The sequence below is a fragment of the Trachurus trachurus genome, assembly GCF_905171665.1.
Source record: "Trachurus trachurus genome assembly, chromosome: 6".
In the NCBI taxonomy this organism is placed as follows: domain Eukaryota; kingdom Metazoa; phylum Chordata; class Actinopteri; order Carangiformes; family Carangidae; genus Trachurus; species Trachurus trachurus.
Window position 1 is genome coordinate 18747023 of NC_139897.1, and position 20949 is coordinate 18767971.

At 40.3% G+C, this 20949-nt stretch overlaps 1 protein-coding gene across 1 annotated transcript in view; it reads left to right on the plus strand.

Moving 5' to 3' along the window:
• pdhx (pyruvate dehydrogenase complex component X) overlaps nucleotides 1-20603 on the plus strand; it is a 28654-nt gene extending 8051 nt beyond the window's left edge. Inside the window, exons 4-11 of the mRNA XM_083972804.1 lie at nucleotides 4429-4637; nucleotides 6023-6121; nucleotides 10977-11142; nucleotides 11803-11950; nucleotides 13755-13813; nucleotides 15127-15285; nucleotides 18615-18679; nucleotides 19606-20603. Coding sequence (XP_083828930.1) covers nucleotides 4429-4637; nucleotides 6023-6121; nucleotides 10977-11142; nucleotides 11803-11950; nucleotides 13755-13813; nucleotides 15127-15285; nucleotides 18615-18679; nucleotides 19606-19861 — 1161 coding nt within the window. The 3' untranslated portion in view covers nucleotides 19862-20603. The remainder of the gene's footprint in view (nucleotides 1-4428; nucleotides 4638-6022; nucleotides 6122-10976; nucleotides 11143-11802; nucleotides 11951-13754; nucleotides 13814-15126; nucleotides 15286-18614; nucleotides 18680-19605) is intronic.
• Nucleotides 20604-20949: the final 346 nt, after the last annotated feature.

Below are 20949 nucleotides of genomic sequence, written 5' to 3' on the forward strand. Positions count from 1 at the left end.
CAGGGGTTATTTATGGGGGTCAAGTACCGCTATGGCCCTCTACCAATTTCCAGCCATGGCTCTTGGGGCTAAGAGAATGGAGGGGGGGATCCAGCTCATATTGGGAACTAAGGGTTGGGGGTGGGAGCACCAGCACCATGAGCACAGATTACTGTATCTCATCATACTCTTACTGCGTTGCTCTACCCTGACCTGAGGGCTTCAATCTGAAAATCTGCCTTGGGTACGATCAATCATTGCCCGTGGGAAATGACACGTTTGCAAAACCACAGATGCACATTGCTCCTCTGTGTTCAGACGTATGTTAAAGAGAACGTCTTTTTAAAAATGGCTTGATAGGCAGATACAAGTGGATGAATTGGTTGCTGATATAATGACTTACATGGCAGTTAGGACTGATAGATAGTGTCTTAGACTGTTAAATTGATGAAGATGTCCAACACATTCTGTGAGACTGGCCTGTCAGTTTCCCATTCGTCATTCCCTTTCCCTCCTCTCTTCATCTCCACACACTGCCCTCCAGGAGATCAATTTAAACACCAACAGATGTGTTGTCCTCTAAATCAATAGTTGGTGTAAATCACTCTCTAACCTCCTAAGGTCAAAATAGGTGAGAGGCCTGTGTTTTGGTCAAAACAAGAGCACATAACTTGTGAGATGGTGACAAAATGTTTTATTTTTCTTCAAGAAAGATCAGCAATACATTGTTGAAACCTGGAGAGGTGATGCCTTTCATTGACAGTTTAATTGGAAACCATCACAGTAATATGGTTAGAAAGCTCAAGTATGAGTCGAAAAAAGAGACCAGGAGATTAATGCTGTACATCTTGTGTCAGTTGCCTTTTTTGTTTGTTTAGATTACATTGATCTGGACATATTGCTGCTATGACTAAGGATGCTGCTGCAGTCTTCTTTGTGCAATATCTGTCATGCTCTATTGATCAGAGAAAATCATGTCTCACTCCCAAAAAACAAGATCTCTATTCTTTCCCCTCTGTTTATGTGTATGCTGAGGCTAAATCCATCAAACCCTTCACTGCATGCTATTTGACCATGAGCGGTTGTCTCTGGAACAACTGACTGACTACCATGAAGGTTTTTTGGGATGTTATCAAAAGCCTCATGGCTACAGCATCCAGCAGTTCGTTGAAGTTAAAAGTAATGTTGATAACTATTGAGGTTTGGTTTATTGTAAGTGAGCTGTTTATACTCTCAGGGGGCTTGTATGGCTGCATGATAACAGTTTGGTAATAAGAAGGTTAGGCCTCCTAAATGGTCTAGTAGTCTGACTATAATGTCGTTAGCTTTGCTGATGGGCTCTGAAGAGGTTCCCTTAAGAGCCCTTTCAGAGATCGGTTTGACTTTTCACAGTGAGAATGTTGCCTTTAAAATGGCAAACGATTGAATGAGACCTGAAGACTGTCTTTCTTTCAAACTACATTGGGCACCAGAGAAGAGATGGCTGTGTGGACAACACATGAAGATCGTAGGTCATGCATATACCCACTTATTTCATTCAAAGGTGACCACCCATGCTTATTGCATCATGCACACATTTCCAATTAGTACATTTTGAAGGTACAGTTTACCTTTTACATTTGGCATTTTGCAGGTTCGCACAACATTGTACATGTCCAGATGTAAGTACAAAAAGACAGATAAGGTTGAATATTTCTTCTAATATGAGATGGGAATTTACATCTATCTTCTCCTCTGACAGCAACACTTCTTCAGGCACTATTGAAACTAGCCTTTCCAAAAAACACTGTGAATATCTGAACCATTGCAGAGATGTTGAGGTTTAACCATTATCTACACTTCCCATAGGTTCCACTGTGTTCAGTAACCATTTGATGGCAGTGTTGAGCCCCACACCACTACAGTCTACTGTTTCTGCAGCTACCCTCTGTACTCAGTGTTTGTGTGTGCGGTGTGCACGCGTGTGTGCAAGTGAGTGAGTAAAAGACAGAGAAAGAGTGAAACTACTCCTAAAGTGGTAAACCATGAAACCACTCTTGGTTTTTCTGATGTAGTTTGAGTTTTAAATGTGGGTTATATTCTGTTTTTACTTTCTGTCTATTGCTCTTCTCTGGAACAGTTTTCCTCTACTGTGCAGTTGTGAACATAGAGAGTCAGGATTGAAATTACAAGCTAACTGGTAATTCCAAACATCACCATTAAGGCCACCCAGTCGGTCTGTACTTATTCTCTTTATTTGACAAACTTTCCATGCAAATGACAGGCTGCAAATGATTTTCGCGGGGTAAATAATACGTTCTGCATAATGTGATATGTCATTTTTTAAAACATATTGTGTTGCTTCACTTGGAGAAGAATTATGACGCATTTGCTTATGACCTTTTGCTGTTTTGTGGTTGTGAATTGATGAAGCACGAGCACATGCTGTTGTTTTTTTATACATGGAAGCACTTCACATTGCATTTAACACATGCAGTATACCGGTATTAGGTGTCCCTTCTCTTGGTCCTTTGTTCTCTTTGTGGGTATGGTTTAACAATATGTCACATATTGTTTATTTAGTCGCTTGTGACATGGGTACCACACTTATTGTAGGAAATGTGTTGCATTGCTAGTCTCTACCAGGTGGAAAAACCCCTGTGCGACTGAAACGAAGGATTTTCTGTGGAAATTTACCGAAGTCCGGATTTCCCTGAGTAGCCCTTAGGCTTTACCCTCATCCATCACCTCCCACTAGCTGAGGGAGGTGCTGCAGAGACATTAAACATGAAGAACGAGGCGTAAGACAACACACAAACGCACACGCATGCACAAAAAAGCCCATGATAATCAATATGATTGTATGATAATCAAAATTTTAAAAAAGTGATACAGATAAAACACACATGACAGGTTGTCATTTTACAACCTGGAGCATATTGTTGTCCTGACTGTTGTACGGTTCCAGTAGGTTCAAACAGTTTTGTGTTAACTGTCATTTAGATATTATTGTTATTACGTGTGCTGCAGAGAGATTATTTCAAGGTGAATTTCAGTGTCGTAAGGGAAGCATAATCTGCTGATTAAATCGTCTGCCCGGCCTCATTGGGACAGTCCTTTGCATAACACTGCTAGAAAAATATATACAGGATCATCTTTTTATCTCTGTCATCTCCATCATCTCAGTTAAAGTTAAAGTAGCACAGAATAAGCAAAAGTGCATGTCTCTCTACCAGTGAGCGCAGGTGTTTGCATGTCTTTCTACCAGTGAGCGCAGGTGTTAGTGATGGGAATCACCAGAGGCCCTGAGATGCGATATTATATTATCACGCTATTTGTGTGTTGATAAGATTGCAATATCCAAAATATTGCAATGAGCTGCGATAAATGGTAATTTATAAGCTTTTTTTCAACTGCAAATGATATCTCCAAATGAAAACTTTGTCTGTTTCTTTTAATAAGATAAACGTCTTAGTCTGTTCAGGTTGATACTTGGCGTCCATATATTGATACAATATTGCCATGCAAAATACCCAAATGGTATGCTGTATCGATTTTTTCTCCCACCCCTGGCAGGTGTTTATATATTTTAGTTTCCTTGCTAGTTTGGTGAATATGATTATTAAGAGTGTTGCACCTATGATTTTGCAAATCTGCTAGAAAGAGGGGATGACATCATAGTATAATGATAACTGTGGATTTACCCTAACCCTAATAATGCTTTCACTTTGCACTATATTATTGTGAAATTCAGTCTCATTTCCTTTTCATTTATATTTTAGTTTATTGGAGGTTGTCAACTCCTTGCTGATGAGTTGTGTGGGTGGAGGATGAATGACACAGCACAGCTAGAATCAGGTGTCTTCTTGCCATTGTCCTTCCAATCTCTTCTTCTTCTCCTTGTATTGAGCTGCGCAGCTCACTAAGTGGATGCCTTTTTGAAAGGAGACGAAGTGCAGCAGACCTGCCCTGTGTGCTGTGCCTGGCCTTTCATTTACACTGATCAATATTGACTGAGGAACAACACCTTGCACAGCTTGGGGAAAGTATCGAAAGGCTTGCAGTGGATTTGGAGTACGCTGTAACAAGATAGTGAATCAATGGTTGACAGCTTTGGACAGCATGAAAACACATCTATTGCACTCTAAGAACCTATTCCAGCACAGTCAGGTTCTTTGTCATGATAGCAGCAGAAGAGAAGTGATGGAAATTGATGCGACCGAGAAGTCGGTGTTATTTTTCAAGAGGTTCTCTAATAATGGCTGTCAAAAGGTTTATCTATTCAGTGTCCACTGGCAAATTGATTAAACTTCAGTATCACTTTCCCTTCATTTATTTGTTCATTTAAAATTATTCAACCGTAGACCTTCACCCTGATTATAATAATCTCAGCTTGCACATAAAATGACTGAATCTGTTTTGCTAAGAGACCCCCATAATGTACGAGTACCTCTCTCACCCTCTTTACAGATGGAGGAGGGCAGTCGCAATGTGCGCCTGGGCACTCTCATTGCCCTCATGGTGGAGGAAGGGCAAGACTGGAAGCAGGTTGAGATCCCCCCTCCAGATGCGGCCCCTCCATCTGCAGCTGCACCTGCTACACATGCAGCCGCTGCCCCGGTCATGCCCCCTGCCGCTCCCTCTCCACCTTCTCCACCAAAACCAGCCACGTCAGGACCGTGAGTCATTTAAACTGTTCCAAACTGTTCTACCTCATGTCTGTCTACTATTAATCAACTGTCCGCAAATAGTAAATTAGAGTGAAAAGAGGTCTAGGAACACACCATGGTGGTGATAATGGAGGGTCATAAGCTTGTGGGCTGCAGCGGAGGTGGAGGTGGACATGTACATTTAAAAATTAGCCATGTAAACATAAATCAGATTGATATACTGCTCAGGCCTAAATCCACTTTATTCTGGTTTTGTAGCGGTTATATTTGTTTCTTCTATTAACGCCTGGAGGTGTCTACTATTCGAACATTCGGAAATCATTGCCCATCCCTATTCCAAATGTCAACATTAGCACATGGTACAGGTAGCGAAAGCCACACCCTCTCCCCGTGACGGGTGTAGACGTGGTTTACACATCTTATTTGCATTTCAAGGTGCAGACACAGAAAGAGCTTGTTCTCAGGAGAGCTCTGGAGAGCTACTTTTAGATTACTGAGATTTAGAACCACAGATTGATTTGGGGGCAATACACTCCGAATACAATGTGGTTGGACCACTTAGATCTGTGTGAAATGGGTGAAAAACAGTGTAATATTGAACTTTTAAATAAGTTTGACTTTACTCATATGTCAGCATGTTGTCCAATTACCTTCAGTATGAGTCAGCTCTTTGTCATTGTTAAACCATCTGATTAGCAAATGAGCTGATGCTAGAGACAAGGGGTCATGCCAGTATTTTAAACCTTTAAACAGATTCAGTATGTTCAGGCTTTTTGTCCACTACCATGTCATTTAGTGAATACAATTATCTTCCTCTGCTCGTTTGTGAAATCCTTCCCCCCTGCTGTTTTCACAATACTGTCATAGAAAGCAAAAGAGCTGCCACAGAACAAACAGGGCTTATTTGTTATGCAAACATTTGATGCTGAACCCGTCCACATATTCAGATTTGCACCTTGGATGCATCACTTTGACAGGGTGAAAGATGAAATGTGCAGTGCTGCAAGCATGATTATGAGGAAATAGATGCAGAAATGGGTCACTTTAAGGCAGTCTATCTAAGTAACACTAATGGAAAGTTTGGCAGTAACTGTGTTCACTCTAATTGAGACTGAAAAAGAAACAACAGTGACAGATTGTAATATACTTCATAGAAGCATGTTGATCTGAGGAGTAAGAATTGATTTAATGATGTAAACACAACTTTGACAGTGTTTTCATTGGTTTGTTTATAAATACATTTTCTGATTATCTACTTTTATTTTTAAAAGTAAAACAATAAAGGTTGGTGTGATATTTTTATATGGATGAATAATAAGTCTTTAAAGAAAAAGCATAAATCTTTACCTGTGACTATTTTCTAATTGTATCATACTTTCTCTTTGTTTGTTCAGTTTACGTCTGAGTCCGGCAGCAAGACACATCCTGGACACCCATGGTATAGATCCAAAACTGGCCACACCCACTGGACCAAGAGGACTTATCACAAAGGAGTGAGTGAATGTGTTAGCTTTAAGTCATAGTGCATGCACATTTTGCTCTTTGTAACGCAACAGTCTCTGATATATATAATCTCAGTTTTCACACATTTACTCCAAGCCTGGCAGCCTGATGGTGATGGACCAAAACATTGGGGAATTTGGTGTGTCTCAGATGGAAACCTAGATATAAATAAGCTCAGCAGCAGGCATATATCTTGCTTCATGCAATGGAGCTTTAGAAGGAAAAGCCTTGCAGATCAATTGTTTAGGTAAAAAAAAAAGAATTAAATTCAGCCAGGATAAATAAATTGGGTTCATATTTTCCCAACACTCTGTCATTTGTTTAAAGTGGAAGTGATGTGTCAGCGGTAGGTGCTTGTTCAGCATTGTAATAGGCCCAGCAGATTGGAAGGGTTCCCTTGTGGCTATCATAGTATCTCTGCAGGGATGAGATGTCAGCCAGAGCAAGCAGGTCGTAGCCACAGTGTAGGCAGTGTGAATGAAAATGAAAATGTGGGAAGACTAGATAAGTGAAAAAGTGTGACTAAGAGGTGGATAAGATTTGAGGTGCATTAATCCTGCTAAGTGGTAAATTCAGACTAAAGAAAACTGTGAAGACACACACACACACACACACACAAACAAACGTGCAGCTCTAATGCTACCTGCTGTCAGTGGGGACCTGATTGAATGCTCTCGTTACCCACCTAACACCCTGCTGGGGAATCTCATTAAGAACTTCTGTCGCCATAGCAACCCATTCTCCAGGACCCACTGGTGACCATAGAAACGCAGACCATATGTTTTCAGGGATGTGTGTCAGAAAAGAGAAATACATGTAATTGAAGCCTGTAAAACAAATGTTCACAAATAGGACTTCAGCAAAAGCTTTCCTCTTAGCCATACTCTGTTTAAATGTAGCAAACTGTCTCATGCAAAGCTGAATGGTAGAACTGCAAAAATAATATTTATAAAAAATACTATATTATATTAATTTCTGGTGCCAAGTTTGTACCTGCCTAAAGAAAAGTACACATCAAAATTAACAATACAAGCTATTAACTAGCAAGAAGGGAGCACTGTTGAGAGAAGCCAATTCCTTCTGTGTAAAAGCTGTAATTAATTGACCGGGTTAAATAAACACAAGCGTGCTCCTCGCTGTATAAATGTCAACATGATTTCTAGGTTTTGAAATTTAGATTGTTTTAGTAATGCCATTTAATTATGTCCCATTGATTTGCTTTGACATGATTTCTCAGTCGGCTCTCCTTAAACGATGTGTTGGGACTCGCATGAATGGTTTGCCTATTTGCTTATTGGCACATAAACTGGCTAATTAGCTCCGAATGTCTTTAGACAGGAGGGCTGATGCTGAAAGAAGGCAGATGGGGGTTCAGCAGGAGATGAAAGTACATGCAAGCAAAGAATTCTGAGCAAAAACAATGTACCACTTTATTGTGACTCCTTCTCGAACGGAGCGATGGGCTGTGAACAGAACATTTGCAAACCTTCACTCTTAAGTCACCACACTGGCTTCCCTGGAATAGAGAATTTCCCCTATTTTTGATGTGTCATTCTATGTTTGTTTGTTTTTTTTTACAAAAACTCTGTAGGTAAACTGTGCCACTCCCTTGGATGCAATGGTCATGGCATCAGTTTAGCCAGTGACAGCAGCCAAGTGGTGATGATGAGAAAGACAAAAGGATTGTTGGAAATGTTTGTTTAGCATAAGCTTAGGGAAAAATAACATGAAGAACAAATATGGTAACCAATTGATGCCAAAGGTGGTGTGATTTAGCCCCTTCTCCTTCTCGCCAATGTCATTGGGACACTTAGATAAAATGACTGATCGTGGGTTCACAGCACAGGCTACATCAGGTATGTAGTGAGACTGAACAGTTCTGTTCTTGTCGGAAACCGAATCTCCTTGTGCGAATAGTTTCACATTGGCTTAGCTCCTTCAAGAGAGGGCAAAGCGGACCTGAATTCCCTTCTTTTGTCCTTTGGCACATCAGATAAGATTGAAACCAGGGAGAGGTAACCCCCTCCACCCCCCCTTTCCACCCTCTGCTCTAGTGAGGCCCCATAGTGGGCATGAATAGCAGAGGTCATGCAGCCTAGAGATGAGATCATAACATGTTACATAATACACAGCAGGCTTTAAAAACAGATTAGGTACAGAGAAACTACATTTTTTCTCTTATCTTTCATCATTATCTTCATTCATCAGTGCCATTAATAGCCATGTTACCTGAGGCAAGGCCAACACAGTAACAGGTAGAGCCTTCAGTGTTTTGTTTTGTTTTTACCACACTGATTTTAATCAGAGATAAGTAGGAGAATACATTAATCACTATCCATTATGATTTCAATGATTAGTATTCCATTAGTTCAGAAGGACACAGTTGTGCATTTAAACCACCAGCTCATTCCCTTACTGGTTACAAGGAGCTATTATGGTTGTGCCAGTAAGTTTAATATAGTCTTGCTTCAATGTAAAGATTCAGAAGGGATACATGAGTTTGTTAACATATGTATAATGAATTGATATTTGTTCAGGCTTACTGAACTGTGGTACCTATACTGTATTTATTTCACTTACTGTGTACAGAATAGCATTGTAGTATCCTGTATGGTGAAACTGACAAAAAAGGGTTAAATAGCATAGAGGTTGGCCCAAGAGAGTAGTTTTCTTTTTTTTCTGACATGTTTGACCTTGACCAACACAGGTAATCATTAGTAACAAGAGGTTTGTTTGTTCCCTGGCCCTCTCTGTCATTAGCTGAAGCTCAAACCTTGGATTTTATTCAGAATGCATAAAGGACAAACTGACTTGAGACCATAGATGCAGAATGAACTGAAAATAACGCAGTGTAACTATACTGGAGTATACCTGTGACTACGTTTTAAAAGGGAGTCTTGCAAAAGAATGTCACTGCCTTGCAGACTGTAAAAGTACTGCTATATTGATGTGGACCAATTTTTCTATATTCTGATGTTTGCTGTGCAGATACATAACATTTTTTACTTTGTGTGTTTGATTCTTCCCTAGTGTTAATTAAATGTCAAACAGCATTGTTGTCTGACTCAATTTGGATTGTTTTAATTGCAAGCATTTTTATTTGAGATTGTTGAATGTGGACAAAATAGGGCAGACTGCACATTGATCCATTGGAGCAGTTGTCACTATAACACTATTTCTCCAATCTTGGCTTGTCTTAGGAGGCAGTGGAAGACGAAGTTTACTTGTGTGTCTGCGTACATTTGATGCTCATTTTGTGTGTGTGCGTGCATGTGTGCCAGCGTGCATGTGAGCACTGCCTCACCCCCTTCTTAATATTCCAGTCACTCTCCCCCAGTCTTTCGGAGGCTCCTTTGCCTTGGTTGTCAGTAGGGGTGTACATGGTGGGTATGAAAAGCACATGCCAGCCAGCTACACAAAAGGTATCTGTGTCACCGTCAAGTGGTCACTGTAAGGCTGCTGTTGACACGGCTTCCTCCTGTTTCCTAATAGAAACATTGTTTGAATTTATACACAGATTAAATCCTCAGATATCTGGATCTTTGTTTCCCCTTTCTCTGTACTTTAAAAAAAAAAACAAATCTGCTGTGTAATGTTTAATTTCATTATGACATTTTTTTTATTTCCTTGCATATGTACTTTTTTTTCAAATTGTAAGTCATATCTAATCTCTGTGTTGCATTTTATTGATATATTAGTTTGTGGTGGTCTGTAAAAATGTCAGTATGGTTTGCTGGGGGATTTCCAAACTGCCTCAGTCCCTCTGCAAACAAATACCCTATCAGTGTGAGACAAGAAGGAACTAGTGTGATGGAGGAAATTTAAAAAAAAAAAAGAAGAAAGAAACGGCTCAGAGAGGAACAGGGAGAAAAATAGCTGTGGGGCCCAGACGGTTCCTGGCTACATGGTGAGGTCAGAGGCAGCTGGTCCAGACAAAAGGCTGGATGCATGTGGGTAGGTGGACCCCAGTGCATTGAACTGAAACTGCAGAGCTTCAAGCGGGCACACCTGATACCCACCCTTCCCAATGCTTTTGCTGCTAAGACTAAAATTAATGGGTGAAAAAAAAGAATCTAGGGCAAATCACTCAGTACTGTACTTATGAAACACACACACAATCTTATGAAACAGCTTCTTCACCAAGAAGTCTGTGTTAGTTTATTTTGGAAAAAGATGCTGTATGAAAAGTAGGGATGTGTGTGGCTGAACCTTTCTAGTGGCAGGTGGAATGAAGCCAGGGTTTTGAATAAGCTGGTCCCTCGCTGCAGTTGTCACCTGATCCTTCCTGGCCTGATGGTTTGTTTGTGACTTGCAAATGATTCTCATGACACTCATGCACCAGGGGACAACCACACGTTATCCCTGAATCTCTGCAAGTCTGACACAAATAGAAACCAGACAAAACTGACTAAGAGCTACGTGTGTACTTCCCAAGTGTGAGTGTATGGGTTAATAATGTATCAGTACATCATTATCTGTGTCAGTGTTATTTTGTTCTTCTATACAGCATTTAATGCAGAAGAAAATAGTTACAATACATACAATACAAGGCTGCAATGGGTAAATATCAGAAATAAAGAAACTTGATGAAAAGAAAAAGTGTGCCATTGGTATTGAAATGTCAGAGTTCACCTCCTAAGCAGTGGCACACAGGGAATCAGCTGGTGCAATTCGACAACAGCAGACCCGGATAAAATTGTCATTAAAGCATGATCTAAGCCTGCAAAATATCAGAGGAGGCATTTGTTGTCATGGTAATATGATTGATCACATTTTTGTGAAAGTGTGCAATTAATTTGGGGTTTTGTTTACATTTTACTTACTATGATGTATTTTATTTCACAGAGATGCATTGAATCTTTTGAAGACAACTCCTGCTGTCAAACCAACAGCAGCCATGGCTGCCCAGCCTGCCCCAGGTCCTATTGCCACCCCAGCAGCTGCCCCTCCACCCCCAGGCGGCAGACCCAACATACCTCCTCTCTCTGTACCAGGGAAGCCAGGAGCACCAGTAAGCATTCCTTACTTACATCAACTCTTTACCACTCACACAACAACACTTACACAGTATAGCATCACTTTTGTGATACACAACACATTTTCAAACTTTTATCTTGTGTCAGGGCACTTAAGGGACAGATGATTGATCCTTTTGAGTATACCACACCTGTAGTTGGTATCTTGACTCTCGTCGTCATCTCTCCTTATGTGTTTGTTTCCTGCGAGCACATAAAGTGCATCTGTTGTTATGTAACTTCTGATAGCTCAGAGGTTTCTTTTGGCTTGCGCGCTGCACACTACAAGCATCATAATCGACCAACAAGGTTTTATCTTGGTTTCCTCTTTCCTTTTTATCTTGTTGACCTTTTTAGTTTGGCTTATTTTTCAGCACCATAGTCATTTAACTATCATGGGGTGTGACTGTTTTAAGACCCACTGATCTAAAGGGCATGAACTATAAATAACCAATAGGGCACATTTTCTTTTTCCATAAACTCACTGGAACAGGCTTTACATTGTCAGCACTACTTATGTTTTCAGTGATAGTTTTATAGCAGGCGAGCGAGACAACATCTTTTTTTTTTCTTGTCCCTCATTTTCCCCTGTTGTCTGTCTCAAAATGTCCTCATTCGATTATTTACCCCTCCTTCCCCCCACTTGTCCTCCTCAGGGCACTTTCACAGAGATCCCCGCCTCAAATGTCCGCCGCGTGATTGCTCAAAGACTAACGCAATCGAAGACCACCATCCCCCACGCATACGCCTCTGTTGACTGTGACATGGCTGCCGTCATGAAGCTTCGCAGTGACATGGCCAAAGGTAAAAAGAAATATATACTTATATGTATACTATTAGCGCACGTTAAAGCATCGTCACAATTCCTTACGTGCACGTTAGTGACATTTCCTTCAGTCAATATAACATCTAGAAGGGAACTTTTCCATGAAGATGTGGATTTCACGGTTTTCACATGACTTGTCATTTCACAAAGGCCACAGTCATTGAAAGAACCTGTGGTACATGTCCTCTCAGTCAGGGTAGTCATGTTCTTCAGATCTGATGTTCCTTCACACCACACATCATCAACATGAGGCTGATCATAATTGGATAAGACGCCTGTACTGTCTTAGCACATAGTTCTTCTTAACGGTATTTTGAAAGTGGTTGCTTCTGCTACTTCAAAATGCCTCGCAGCAAATGATATCAACAAACATTTTCACTCTCAAAAACTAGTGGGGGGCGGAAGATGTTTTCATCCACAGCACTGAGATTTCATTCATATAGTTGTTTCTTTGTGTTTACAGAAGAGTTAACTATTTTACCAAAGTGAATTATTTCTCTTTGGTTCAAAGTGTTTCAGATGGATTATTAAGTCATGCCTCTGTGCTTTGTTCTGTGTGGTAAATTACAGTGTTTATGACAAAGATGAGCATCAAAAGACTCAAGAGAAATAGATTTATGAGGGCAATGTGTGCAGGAGGGAAAAATAAGCTTGACCCATCCATACATTATCAATAAGGCAGGTACTATATGGATAGTGGAAATCTGGTAGACCTTGAATAATAAATAAAATACCAGCAGGAGCTAGTTGGAGTTTTTTTTTCTTTTTTTCATGTTTTTGCAAGCAGCTCTTTCACTTTCTCAGCTCCATATCTCCCTCTTGCTTGCCACCTGGTATTTAGTAAAACTTCTTGTGCAACACACAGCTGTGTGTGTGTTTTTTAACATAAAGTTGTGTCACAGCAGCCACCCTTCAGCATTTTGCCATATTCAGCAAAGAGAACATTTATCCTCAACGGCTGCTTTTCATGGATTCCTTAAATCTAACCCTCTGCTTACTTTGGGCCATTTTTCATGTTGATACAGCAAGAGCACTTGGTCAGTTTCCTATTTTTAAACACTTAGTTCAACACACTATCACATATTTGGGTTTATTTAGCTTAACTTTGCCTAGCTGTCAAACAAACAGTAAATCTCTCTGGGTCGTGTCTTTTTGATGGAGTAAACGGGACGGCCATTCCAGACCTATTAGCGAGGTTGTGTGTGTTTGAGGGATTCTCTCTCCGGTTGTTTTTGTGGACTCTCATTGTTCAGGAGCAGCACAATTTCACGGTTAGCTCGTTAATCATCCCGCTCACAGCATTCATAACTGTCTGGTACACCACTAATGGACACTAGTAAAAGTTGGCAGCGATGGCGGGCTGAGCCAGCCTGGTTTCCTGGTGTCAGACACAGAGAGGTAAGCAAAGCAAATCCTGAGGACTGAGTCAGATATAGAGGGACTGATTCTGATCAGTTGGAGTACAGGTCAAATCAATATTTGATTTGATTTGATTTTTTTTTTCCACCCAAGGGAGTGTGCAGTATTATTCATTTCCACAACTGAGAAATGGAGACATGCTGTGATAATGTTTTCCATTTAGAAATTGCTCCTAAAGGAGCTGCTTTGTACAGTGTCACACATCACAGGTCTTGTACAGAATACATGCACATGTACATATTTACATGTTGCCTACAATAGCGGCTTTATTATCTGTCCATTGTAACAAGCACAAACCACCTCTGTTGATTCTCAGTGGAGCTTGAATCAGTCTCACACACTGTGTCTTCTTTTTCTTTTCAGAACAGATCAAAGTGTCCGTTAATGATTTCATTATCAAGGCAGTCGCTGTCGCACTTAAAGTAAGTATTGTTTACAATCTTTCTTTGTTTGCTGTCATTTTTTCTTTCCCTAAGCATCATGTTTAAGTTTAAAGCCAAGCTTTTTGTTTATTTGTTATAACTTGCTGTCAAGGGATGTGTTGTGTCACACAGTTTGTACTGTAAATGATTTCCTAATCAGTCCCTGTTGTTCCTGTTGCTAACTTACTCAGATGGTGAAACAACAGCTTTGCCCTTTAAAGACGCAACTAAATATAGATGGAAACTCTTAGTTCATTTTTGGTTTCGTTATGGAAAACATGTGGAAATTCCTAAAACGTCCACCTCTCTGAGTGATTTAAGAAAACACAAATAGAGTAAGAATTTCCAAAATGAATGTTTGCTTGCACTTTTTCTTTATTTTTTTGAGGGGGTACTGTAAAGAAAGCTACTGTTTCACTGTCGTTTTGATTCATGGAATGTATGGGGGGATGCAGGTTAAAAATAGATGTTGCTTCCTGGTAATGTGGTTATTCCAACGAAGAATGTCTCAGCAGCATCTGATAACGACAGCACTGCCTATCAACCTACATATTTTTTATCACTTATCATGGAGTATTACATCTGCTTCAGTGAATATGTGTCAACCTAAAGCATTCACATCTACTAGACTTCATGGGAGCTCCGCATTTCTCTGTGAAGACTGCAGGAAGACATGTAGACACATTGATATATGAAGCAGCAACTGAGTCTGTGATGCAGGACATGTGAGAAATGTGGAACAAAAATGTGTACATTTCCCAGTTAATGTGAGTGTAAAATGCACCACAAGATAGTCCAGACATCATGTTTTACTGTACAACATTCCACATGACCAAAATACCTCTTTGGCCTCTGCTTTAAACTGAGATACATGATAAGTACATAATGTACTTTCTCCTGAGTTGACTTACGTAAATCAGGAAGTGGCATCTGTGGCCGGATGTCCATAACCCAACAAAGATTTAGAGTAACCCAGTTATTGATGCTCTACCACAGAGGTTTCATTCTAGTAGAGTTATCTACAGTTTCTTTATAGACATAGTAAATATAGCTGGCCTTAAAGCAGTTGTCTACATTAAACATCAAACTGATAATAATAATTTGCCACATTCAACATAATATAAATGATATAAATCTTTTCTGACTAGTATCATAATTGAGTCCATGGCATGCTACAGGGCTTGTCATTGAAAACTGGCTTTGATTTATTATTCCACACTTATGAACTGCATGCAAACACCCGTGAAACCAAAGCAGGAGACTTTTTATCTGTCTCTGTTATTCTGGGCTGAGCTCTGACTTCTTTATTTTAGGAGATGCCAGAAGTAAATGTGACCTGGTCTGGTGATGGACCCCGTGCACTTGATTCCATCCACATTGCAATCGCTGTGGCGACAGACAAGGGCCTCATTACCCCCATCATCAAGGATGCTGCAGTCAAAGGAGTCCAGGAGATCTCAGCCAATGCTAAGGTAGATTTTATCTGCCATTCTGGTACAGTGTGTTTTTCATAAACTTGAATGTGAAAGTTGTTTTCCTGATGCTGTGTTGCAAGGAATTTTCTTTGTGTTAATCATAACTTCAGGCTGTGGGGGCGTCGAGTTTCTAAGGTTTGTTGTTTGTCTGTATGTGGGAATATATAAGGAGTCAAGACTTGACTGTAGCTAAGCAGTATGGAAAAACAAAGTATTGGCATCTGTAGGGTTTTATTCATCTAAGGCCCTCTGGCTGGTACATTTTTTCCCCTGATATCCACCAGTAGTCGAAATACTCTCAACAGTATAGACCCCTTTAGACTCAGCTCAAGTTGATTCTTGGGTTGCAGGCTTGCAGCTCTTAGCTGTCACTGGGTGGAGTACAGAGCAACAATGGTCGGCCCTTTCTCCTGCTCACAGTCAGCAGCTGAGGATGCGCAACATTTATTCACAAACTCACGAACATGCTCTGAAAATCTGATACACATGTACAGTACACTCGGGATGATTCACGTCATGTTTCAATCTCTTTCTCATTAAGGAGACACACAGATCCAGCTCTAACATTCCCCAAATGTTTGATATTCATATTTATGCATGTTATGTCCCTGTGAAAATATAATCCTGACTCATCAACCATCAGCAACCAAACATGGAAGGCTCTGAAGTGCTTCCATAAAACACAAAAACAGTGTTGTCAGACTGCGTTTTATCCTCGTGACACAATGTTGCCTGAAGAGTTTTCCCCTCTCTTTTCGGTGTCAGCTGTAGCAGCGGTCGCATCTCTGTAGTAGTGACAATATCAATTTCAGCTTTGCAGGGGTGAGAATATGTGTGGTAGTTTTTTTTGGAAAACATACACAGAACATCTGTGCCTATCAGTGAGAGTTGTTGCAGGTTGTGTTGATGGAGTGAGGAGTCAGTGGGTGTGTAATTAGGTTTTAGACATGCTATTACTCAAATTCCAGCATTTATGACTATGTTGCAATGGTGTAAATCCATGCAATCAGATTTTGCAGTAGATTTGGTTGCCTCACACTGTGAGGTGCTGTCTGTCTGGACAGGTTATAGCATCTTAGCACATAAATGCTAAACTGTAGTGTAAGCAAATAATGTGTTAGCAAAAAACTAGCTGCGAATGTGAGTATGACGTGCTGCAGATCAGTAGTTAGTTGGTTTAAGATATTATGGAGTATGAGTGTTAATAGTATTATTTGATATGCTGTAGCTGAATGCAGCACAGGATATTTTATAACCACATCGTAATTATTTCTATTCTCATCAAACCTCTTTTTACATTTCTACCATGTTCCTGTGTCCATAATTAGATGGAACTGCTACAATATGTCCCCATACTTTATTATTAATAATAATAATTTTAAAAAAAGATAAATGCATTTTTTGTTCCATTTATTGCTATGGATGTTAAGCAGGGTGATGTAGGTTTTTTTTTGCTTTTGAGGCTGTTTCTTGAGTGAATTGAAAAGCATTTCTATGCTATTTGTTGGGTGTTTTTGATTGGATCATTAAGTTTAATTCAAGTTAGATCATTCTAATTTGCAGGTCATATTAATGGCTGAAATGTGCTAGTGTACTAACTCTAACCCCAATATGTGCTTGAAGGCACAGGCTCTTACACTAAAAGACACTTCAGTCCTCTGAAGCTTTCAAAATGCACTTTGCCACCCACCACTATTCAGTTTAGTTCCGCTGCTGCCTTGAGCTCAGTTCTTATTGGTCTCAAATTAAAACCAACATGTGGTTTGAATAAAGCACGGTGAGGTCGCTGCAAGCTATTGATAATGGAGCAGAACATAAAACTGTTTTTGTACTTGTCGCAGATGTGCCCACCGTGTCCCACTGTCTGTCAAAGGTCCTGTGACTCATTCTCAATGTTCTGTGCTGGTCGTGTCCCTACATTAACCTCAAAGTACATTTACATTTGAATGGAGTTCAGTTCATGTTGAAACAAGAGCCATCCAGTATTTTTTAACCTATAACTGAGAGCAATATATTGGACAAAGATGAGTTTACCGGTACATTTTGAGGAAAGTCTTCAGTATAATGCACACACAGTCTCAAAGGCTGCATCAGTGATTTGACTGTGTGTACTTCTAGACACACAGGAATCTGTGTTGGTGAAGGTGAAGTGGATCACGAGTATGCACAGAAACAATACCATCGTTCCACCGCGTTCTCATACGACAGATATCTTTTGTTTTTTTCAAGGCTGTCACTTTCATTCATGCTCTGACACAACAAGGATTCACAGAACACGGCTGCAGCAAAGCGTTCGTTTTTCTCGTAAGGTGCCTCATATTACTCCAGGGAGTTCTCAGTTCCCTTTTCTCATGTAGGCATTGCACAGTCTGATAGTTTCCATTTATCTCGTGGACATGTAATCATTCTTGAACATGATATTTGAAAATTGACCCGTGAAGCCTTTCATCTAAAACTTATTATGGTTCAAAACTGTGACTGAAAGGCTCCTCTCCATCTGATGTATTGGCTGTGGAAAATAAGTTTTATCGAATACAAGTTTGTTGTGGCTTGTTGACCCTAACCCTAGACATGGTTTGGGGAAACATGCTGTCACTTTCTGATTGCGTTTCAACTTCTGCTTAACACTGTGTCGGTGATAAACGTTGGTGAGACTCATGGATCCATGGTCAGACATGTAAATTAGCGATTAGCAGAGGTCATAACACAATTGTGTACAATCATGGTATAATTTCAGTATTTGTGGAGCAAACAGATGAACCAAAGTGAAAAACAAAACACAACTCCGCCCACACCAGTACATCTTTCCCAGAATGAGGGAATAAATTAGCTCCATAAAATGTTTTCATAAAAGAAAAATAGATATTTATATAACTGTACACCTTATCTATACAGCATAAAGACAGGGAGCAATGGTGAGAAGGGAAATTATCTCCAGAAATAAGACAGAGCACCCTTATTGTCAATTGATGTGAACTGTGTACAGTAAATCCATATAGCCCTGTTCAGCATTATAGGCTTTTTGACTAGTGACAATGGTTCAAGGGATGGCACTGTGAGATGTCTGTTGTGCGATGGTTCATCACGTTGCTCCACTATTGGATGGAATAGGACATCCTGTGAGATATCACATCTGTTTGAGAGACAGGCAAAGAATCTTGCTTGGACATGGTACAGATCAGATAGATCCAAAGACGATACATTGATGATAAGCTTCAGAGTGCTGTATTAAACAACTGTTAGCCTCTGCCACATGTGTGCTTATGTGGACAAATCAGAAGAATGTTGACACATTTCATGACTGATGAGTGATGTTTCTTCCATAGGCGTTGGCCCAGAAGGCTCGAGATGGGAAACTCCTACCCGAGGAGTATCAGGGAGGCTCGTTCAGGTAAACTCAAGACACACATCATTTATCAGGCAAAGGGAAGTGTATGGAAAGAGATTACACCATAAAACGTAATGTTATTCTCCAGTCTTTCTTCTTTCCGACGAGTCTTTAAATTTTCTCAATCCGATAAACTGATCTCTGTTACTTATGTGTTGGAATAGAGTCGCTTTTGTCTCTACCACCTAATTCAATCTCTTCAATTTCCTTTCAAGCTCAGAGATAAGATAGCTATCATAAATGTCCACTATTATGGATGAAATCCGGTTTTCACAAAGACTCAGTATATTATGCATATTCTACATTTCATGTGGTCCTGAAGTGAATGTGGTCTTGGGGCGACAAGGCCCATTAGTTACTGTGCCATCAATTGCAGAAAAGTGGAAGGGAGGCTTTTCAGCTCATTAGAATTAATGGTGTCATTGAGACATAAATGAGGTTTCTGTGTCAGGCAGAAACGATGAATTCCTATAGAGATGCAGACTTCTTTGTCCTCCTGAGGATATGTGTGTATGCCCTTCCTCTCTATTTTTTTTTCTCCATTCCCCTTGAGCTAGAATTCTCATTAAGGCAAACAGCAAACTGCCCTCAGGTCAGTCTTACTCACCATATGCAATATTTAGTGAGAGATTTGGAGGCTCGTGCTGCTTTGTTCATCTTAACAGATCAATGTTCTATTTTATGAAACAAGATGTTCACAGCCAATTATATTTATAGACTTAATTTACCCTGTAATTTTTACTCACTCTCTCTAAGTGGTTATGTTCATTTTTAGCATCAAGGAGCTGGTTTTGGAACCACTGTTATGTCCACTTAGTTCATTTTTATGCATTTTCTCCCCAACTGAGCTTGACTAATGATGTAATATGTGTACCGTCTCTTCTTCCTTCCCATCCCCTCCCTCCCTCTTCCATTTCTCCCTGCTGCAGTATATCAAACCTAGGGATGTTTGGTATCAGTGGCTTCAGTGCTGTGATCAACCCTCCCCAGGCGTGTATCCTCGCCATCGGGACCTCCAGGGCAGAGCTGCGACTGTGCGAGGATGACCAGACCCTGCGCACTCAGCAGCTGATGACGGTCACGCTGTCCAGCGACGGACGGCTAGTGGACGACGAGTTAGCCTCACGGTTTCTCGATAAATTCCGCGTCAACCTAGAACAACCGCAACGCATGGCCCTAGCCTGAGAAACAGAAGACACGGCTGTGAAAGTTATTGGAAAGACATAGCAGGAAACCCCTGCATGACAAAGCCTGTTTCATGCTTTAACAAGCAGAGAGCTCCCAAAAAGTTGATTCCCATTCATGGCTTGGATTTAGGCTTAATTTAGTCTTGTACATAGTATAAACTTCAAGTTTATGGCTTGCTTCTGACAGATGAATACCAGGCTTTGTGATGGAGGAGTTAAAAGTGGGCTTCTGCTAGACTGGTACAGGATTCTAGCAGTGGTGCCAAATATTACCAAGACAGAAGTGGCATAGCAGGGTGCATCCCACACACTGCAATAGGGGTGGTTGTTCTATCACACCAGTGTTGTGTGTGTGTGTGTGTGTGTATATACGTATATATATAAAGTGGTTATTCGAGTTCATGTTCTATTTTCAGTACCAGTGCATCTATCTTGTGCCACACATGCAATAGTACACGGCAGCGTAAAAGCCCTATTTTACATTTGTCTGCGATATTTATTACTGACCATCACTGGCAATGCACTGTCTAATGAAATGAAACCCTCATACCATACATTTCCTATTGCTATGAAATCCACCAAATTAATGATTTGATTAATTGTTCATGTTAATGTGTTTTAACTTATTTGAAACAGATGCTATGACATCCCTGAAAACTTATCTTTCAAGTCTAACTAGACTACAATCATGTAGGTTTCGGTGTCTTTAGATGCCAATAAAACACACCGTTCAACCTTCAGATGTCTGCGTGCTTCATTAAAAACTTCCCCATCTCCCCACCTACATGATGTAGCATAACTACTAGGGAAACCACAGATGTGTGTCTCTGTGTGTTTCTATTTAATTAAAAAAAGAGATTACATAATAATTATTTCAAAGAAGCCAGCCAATTAGGATAATTTGCTGGGCTGAATATACAGGTCAGCCTCTGATAGCAGATGTGTATCTTTGCTGTAAGCGTGGGCTGAACAGCTGTTTACATATGTATCATCACCAGGCAGAGCTTATCTGAGACATGTGTAGGCAGAGTCTGGTGTTGTTTCATTTTTACAGATTGCAGAAGAGGGAAAAGCTTGTACTTTCCT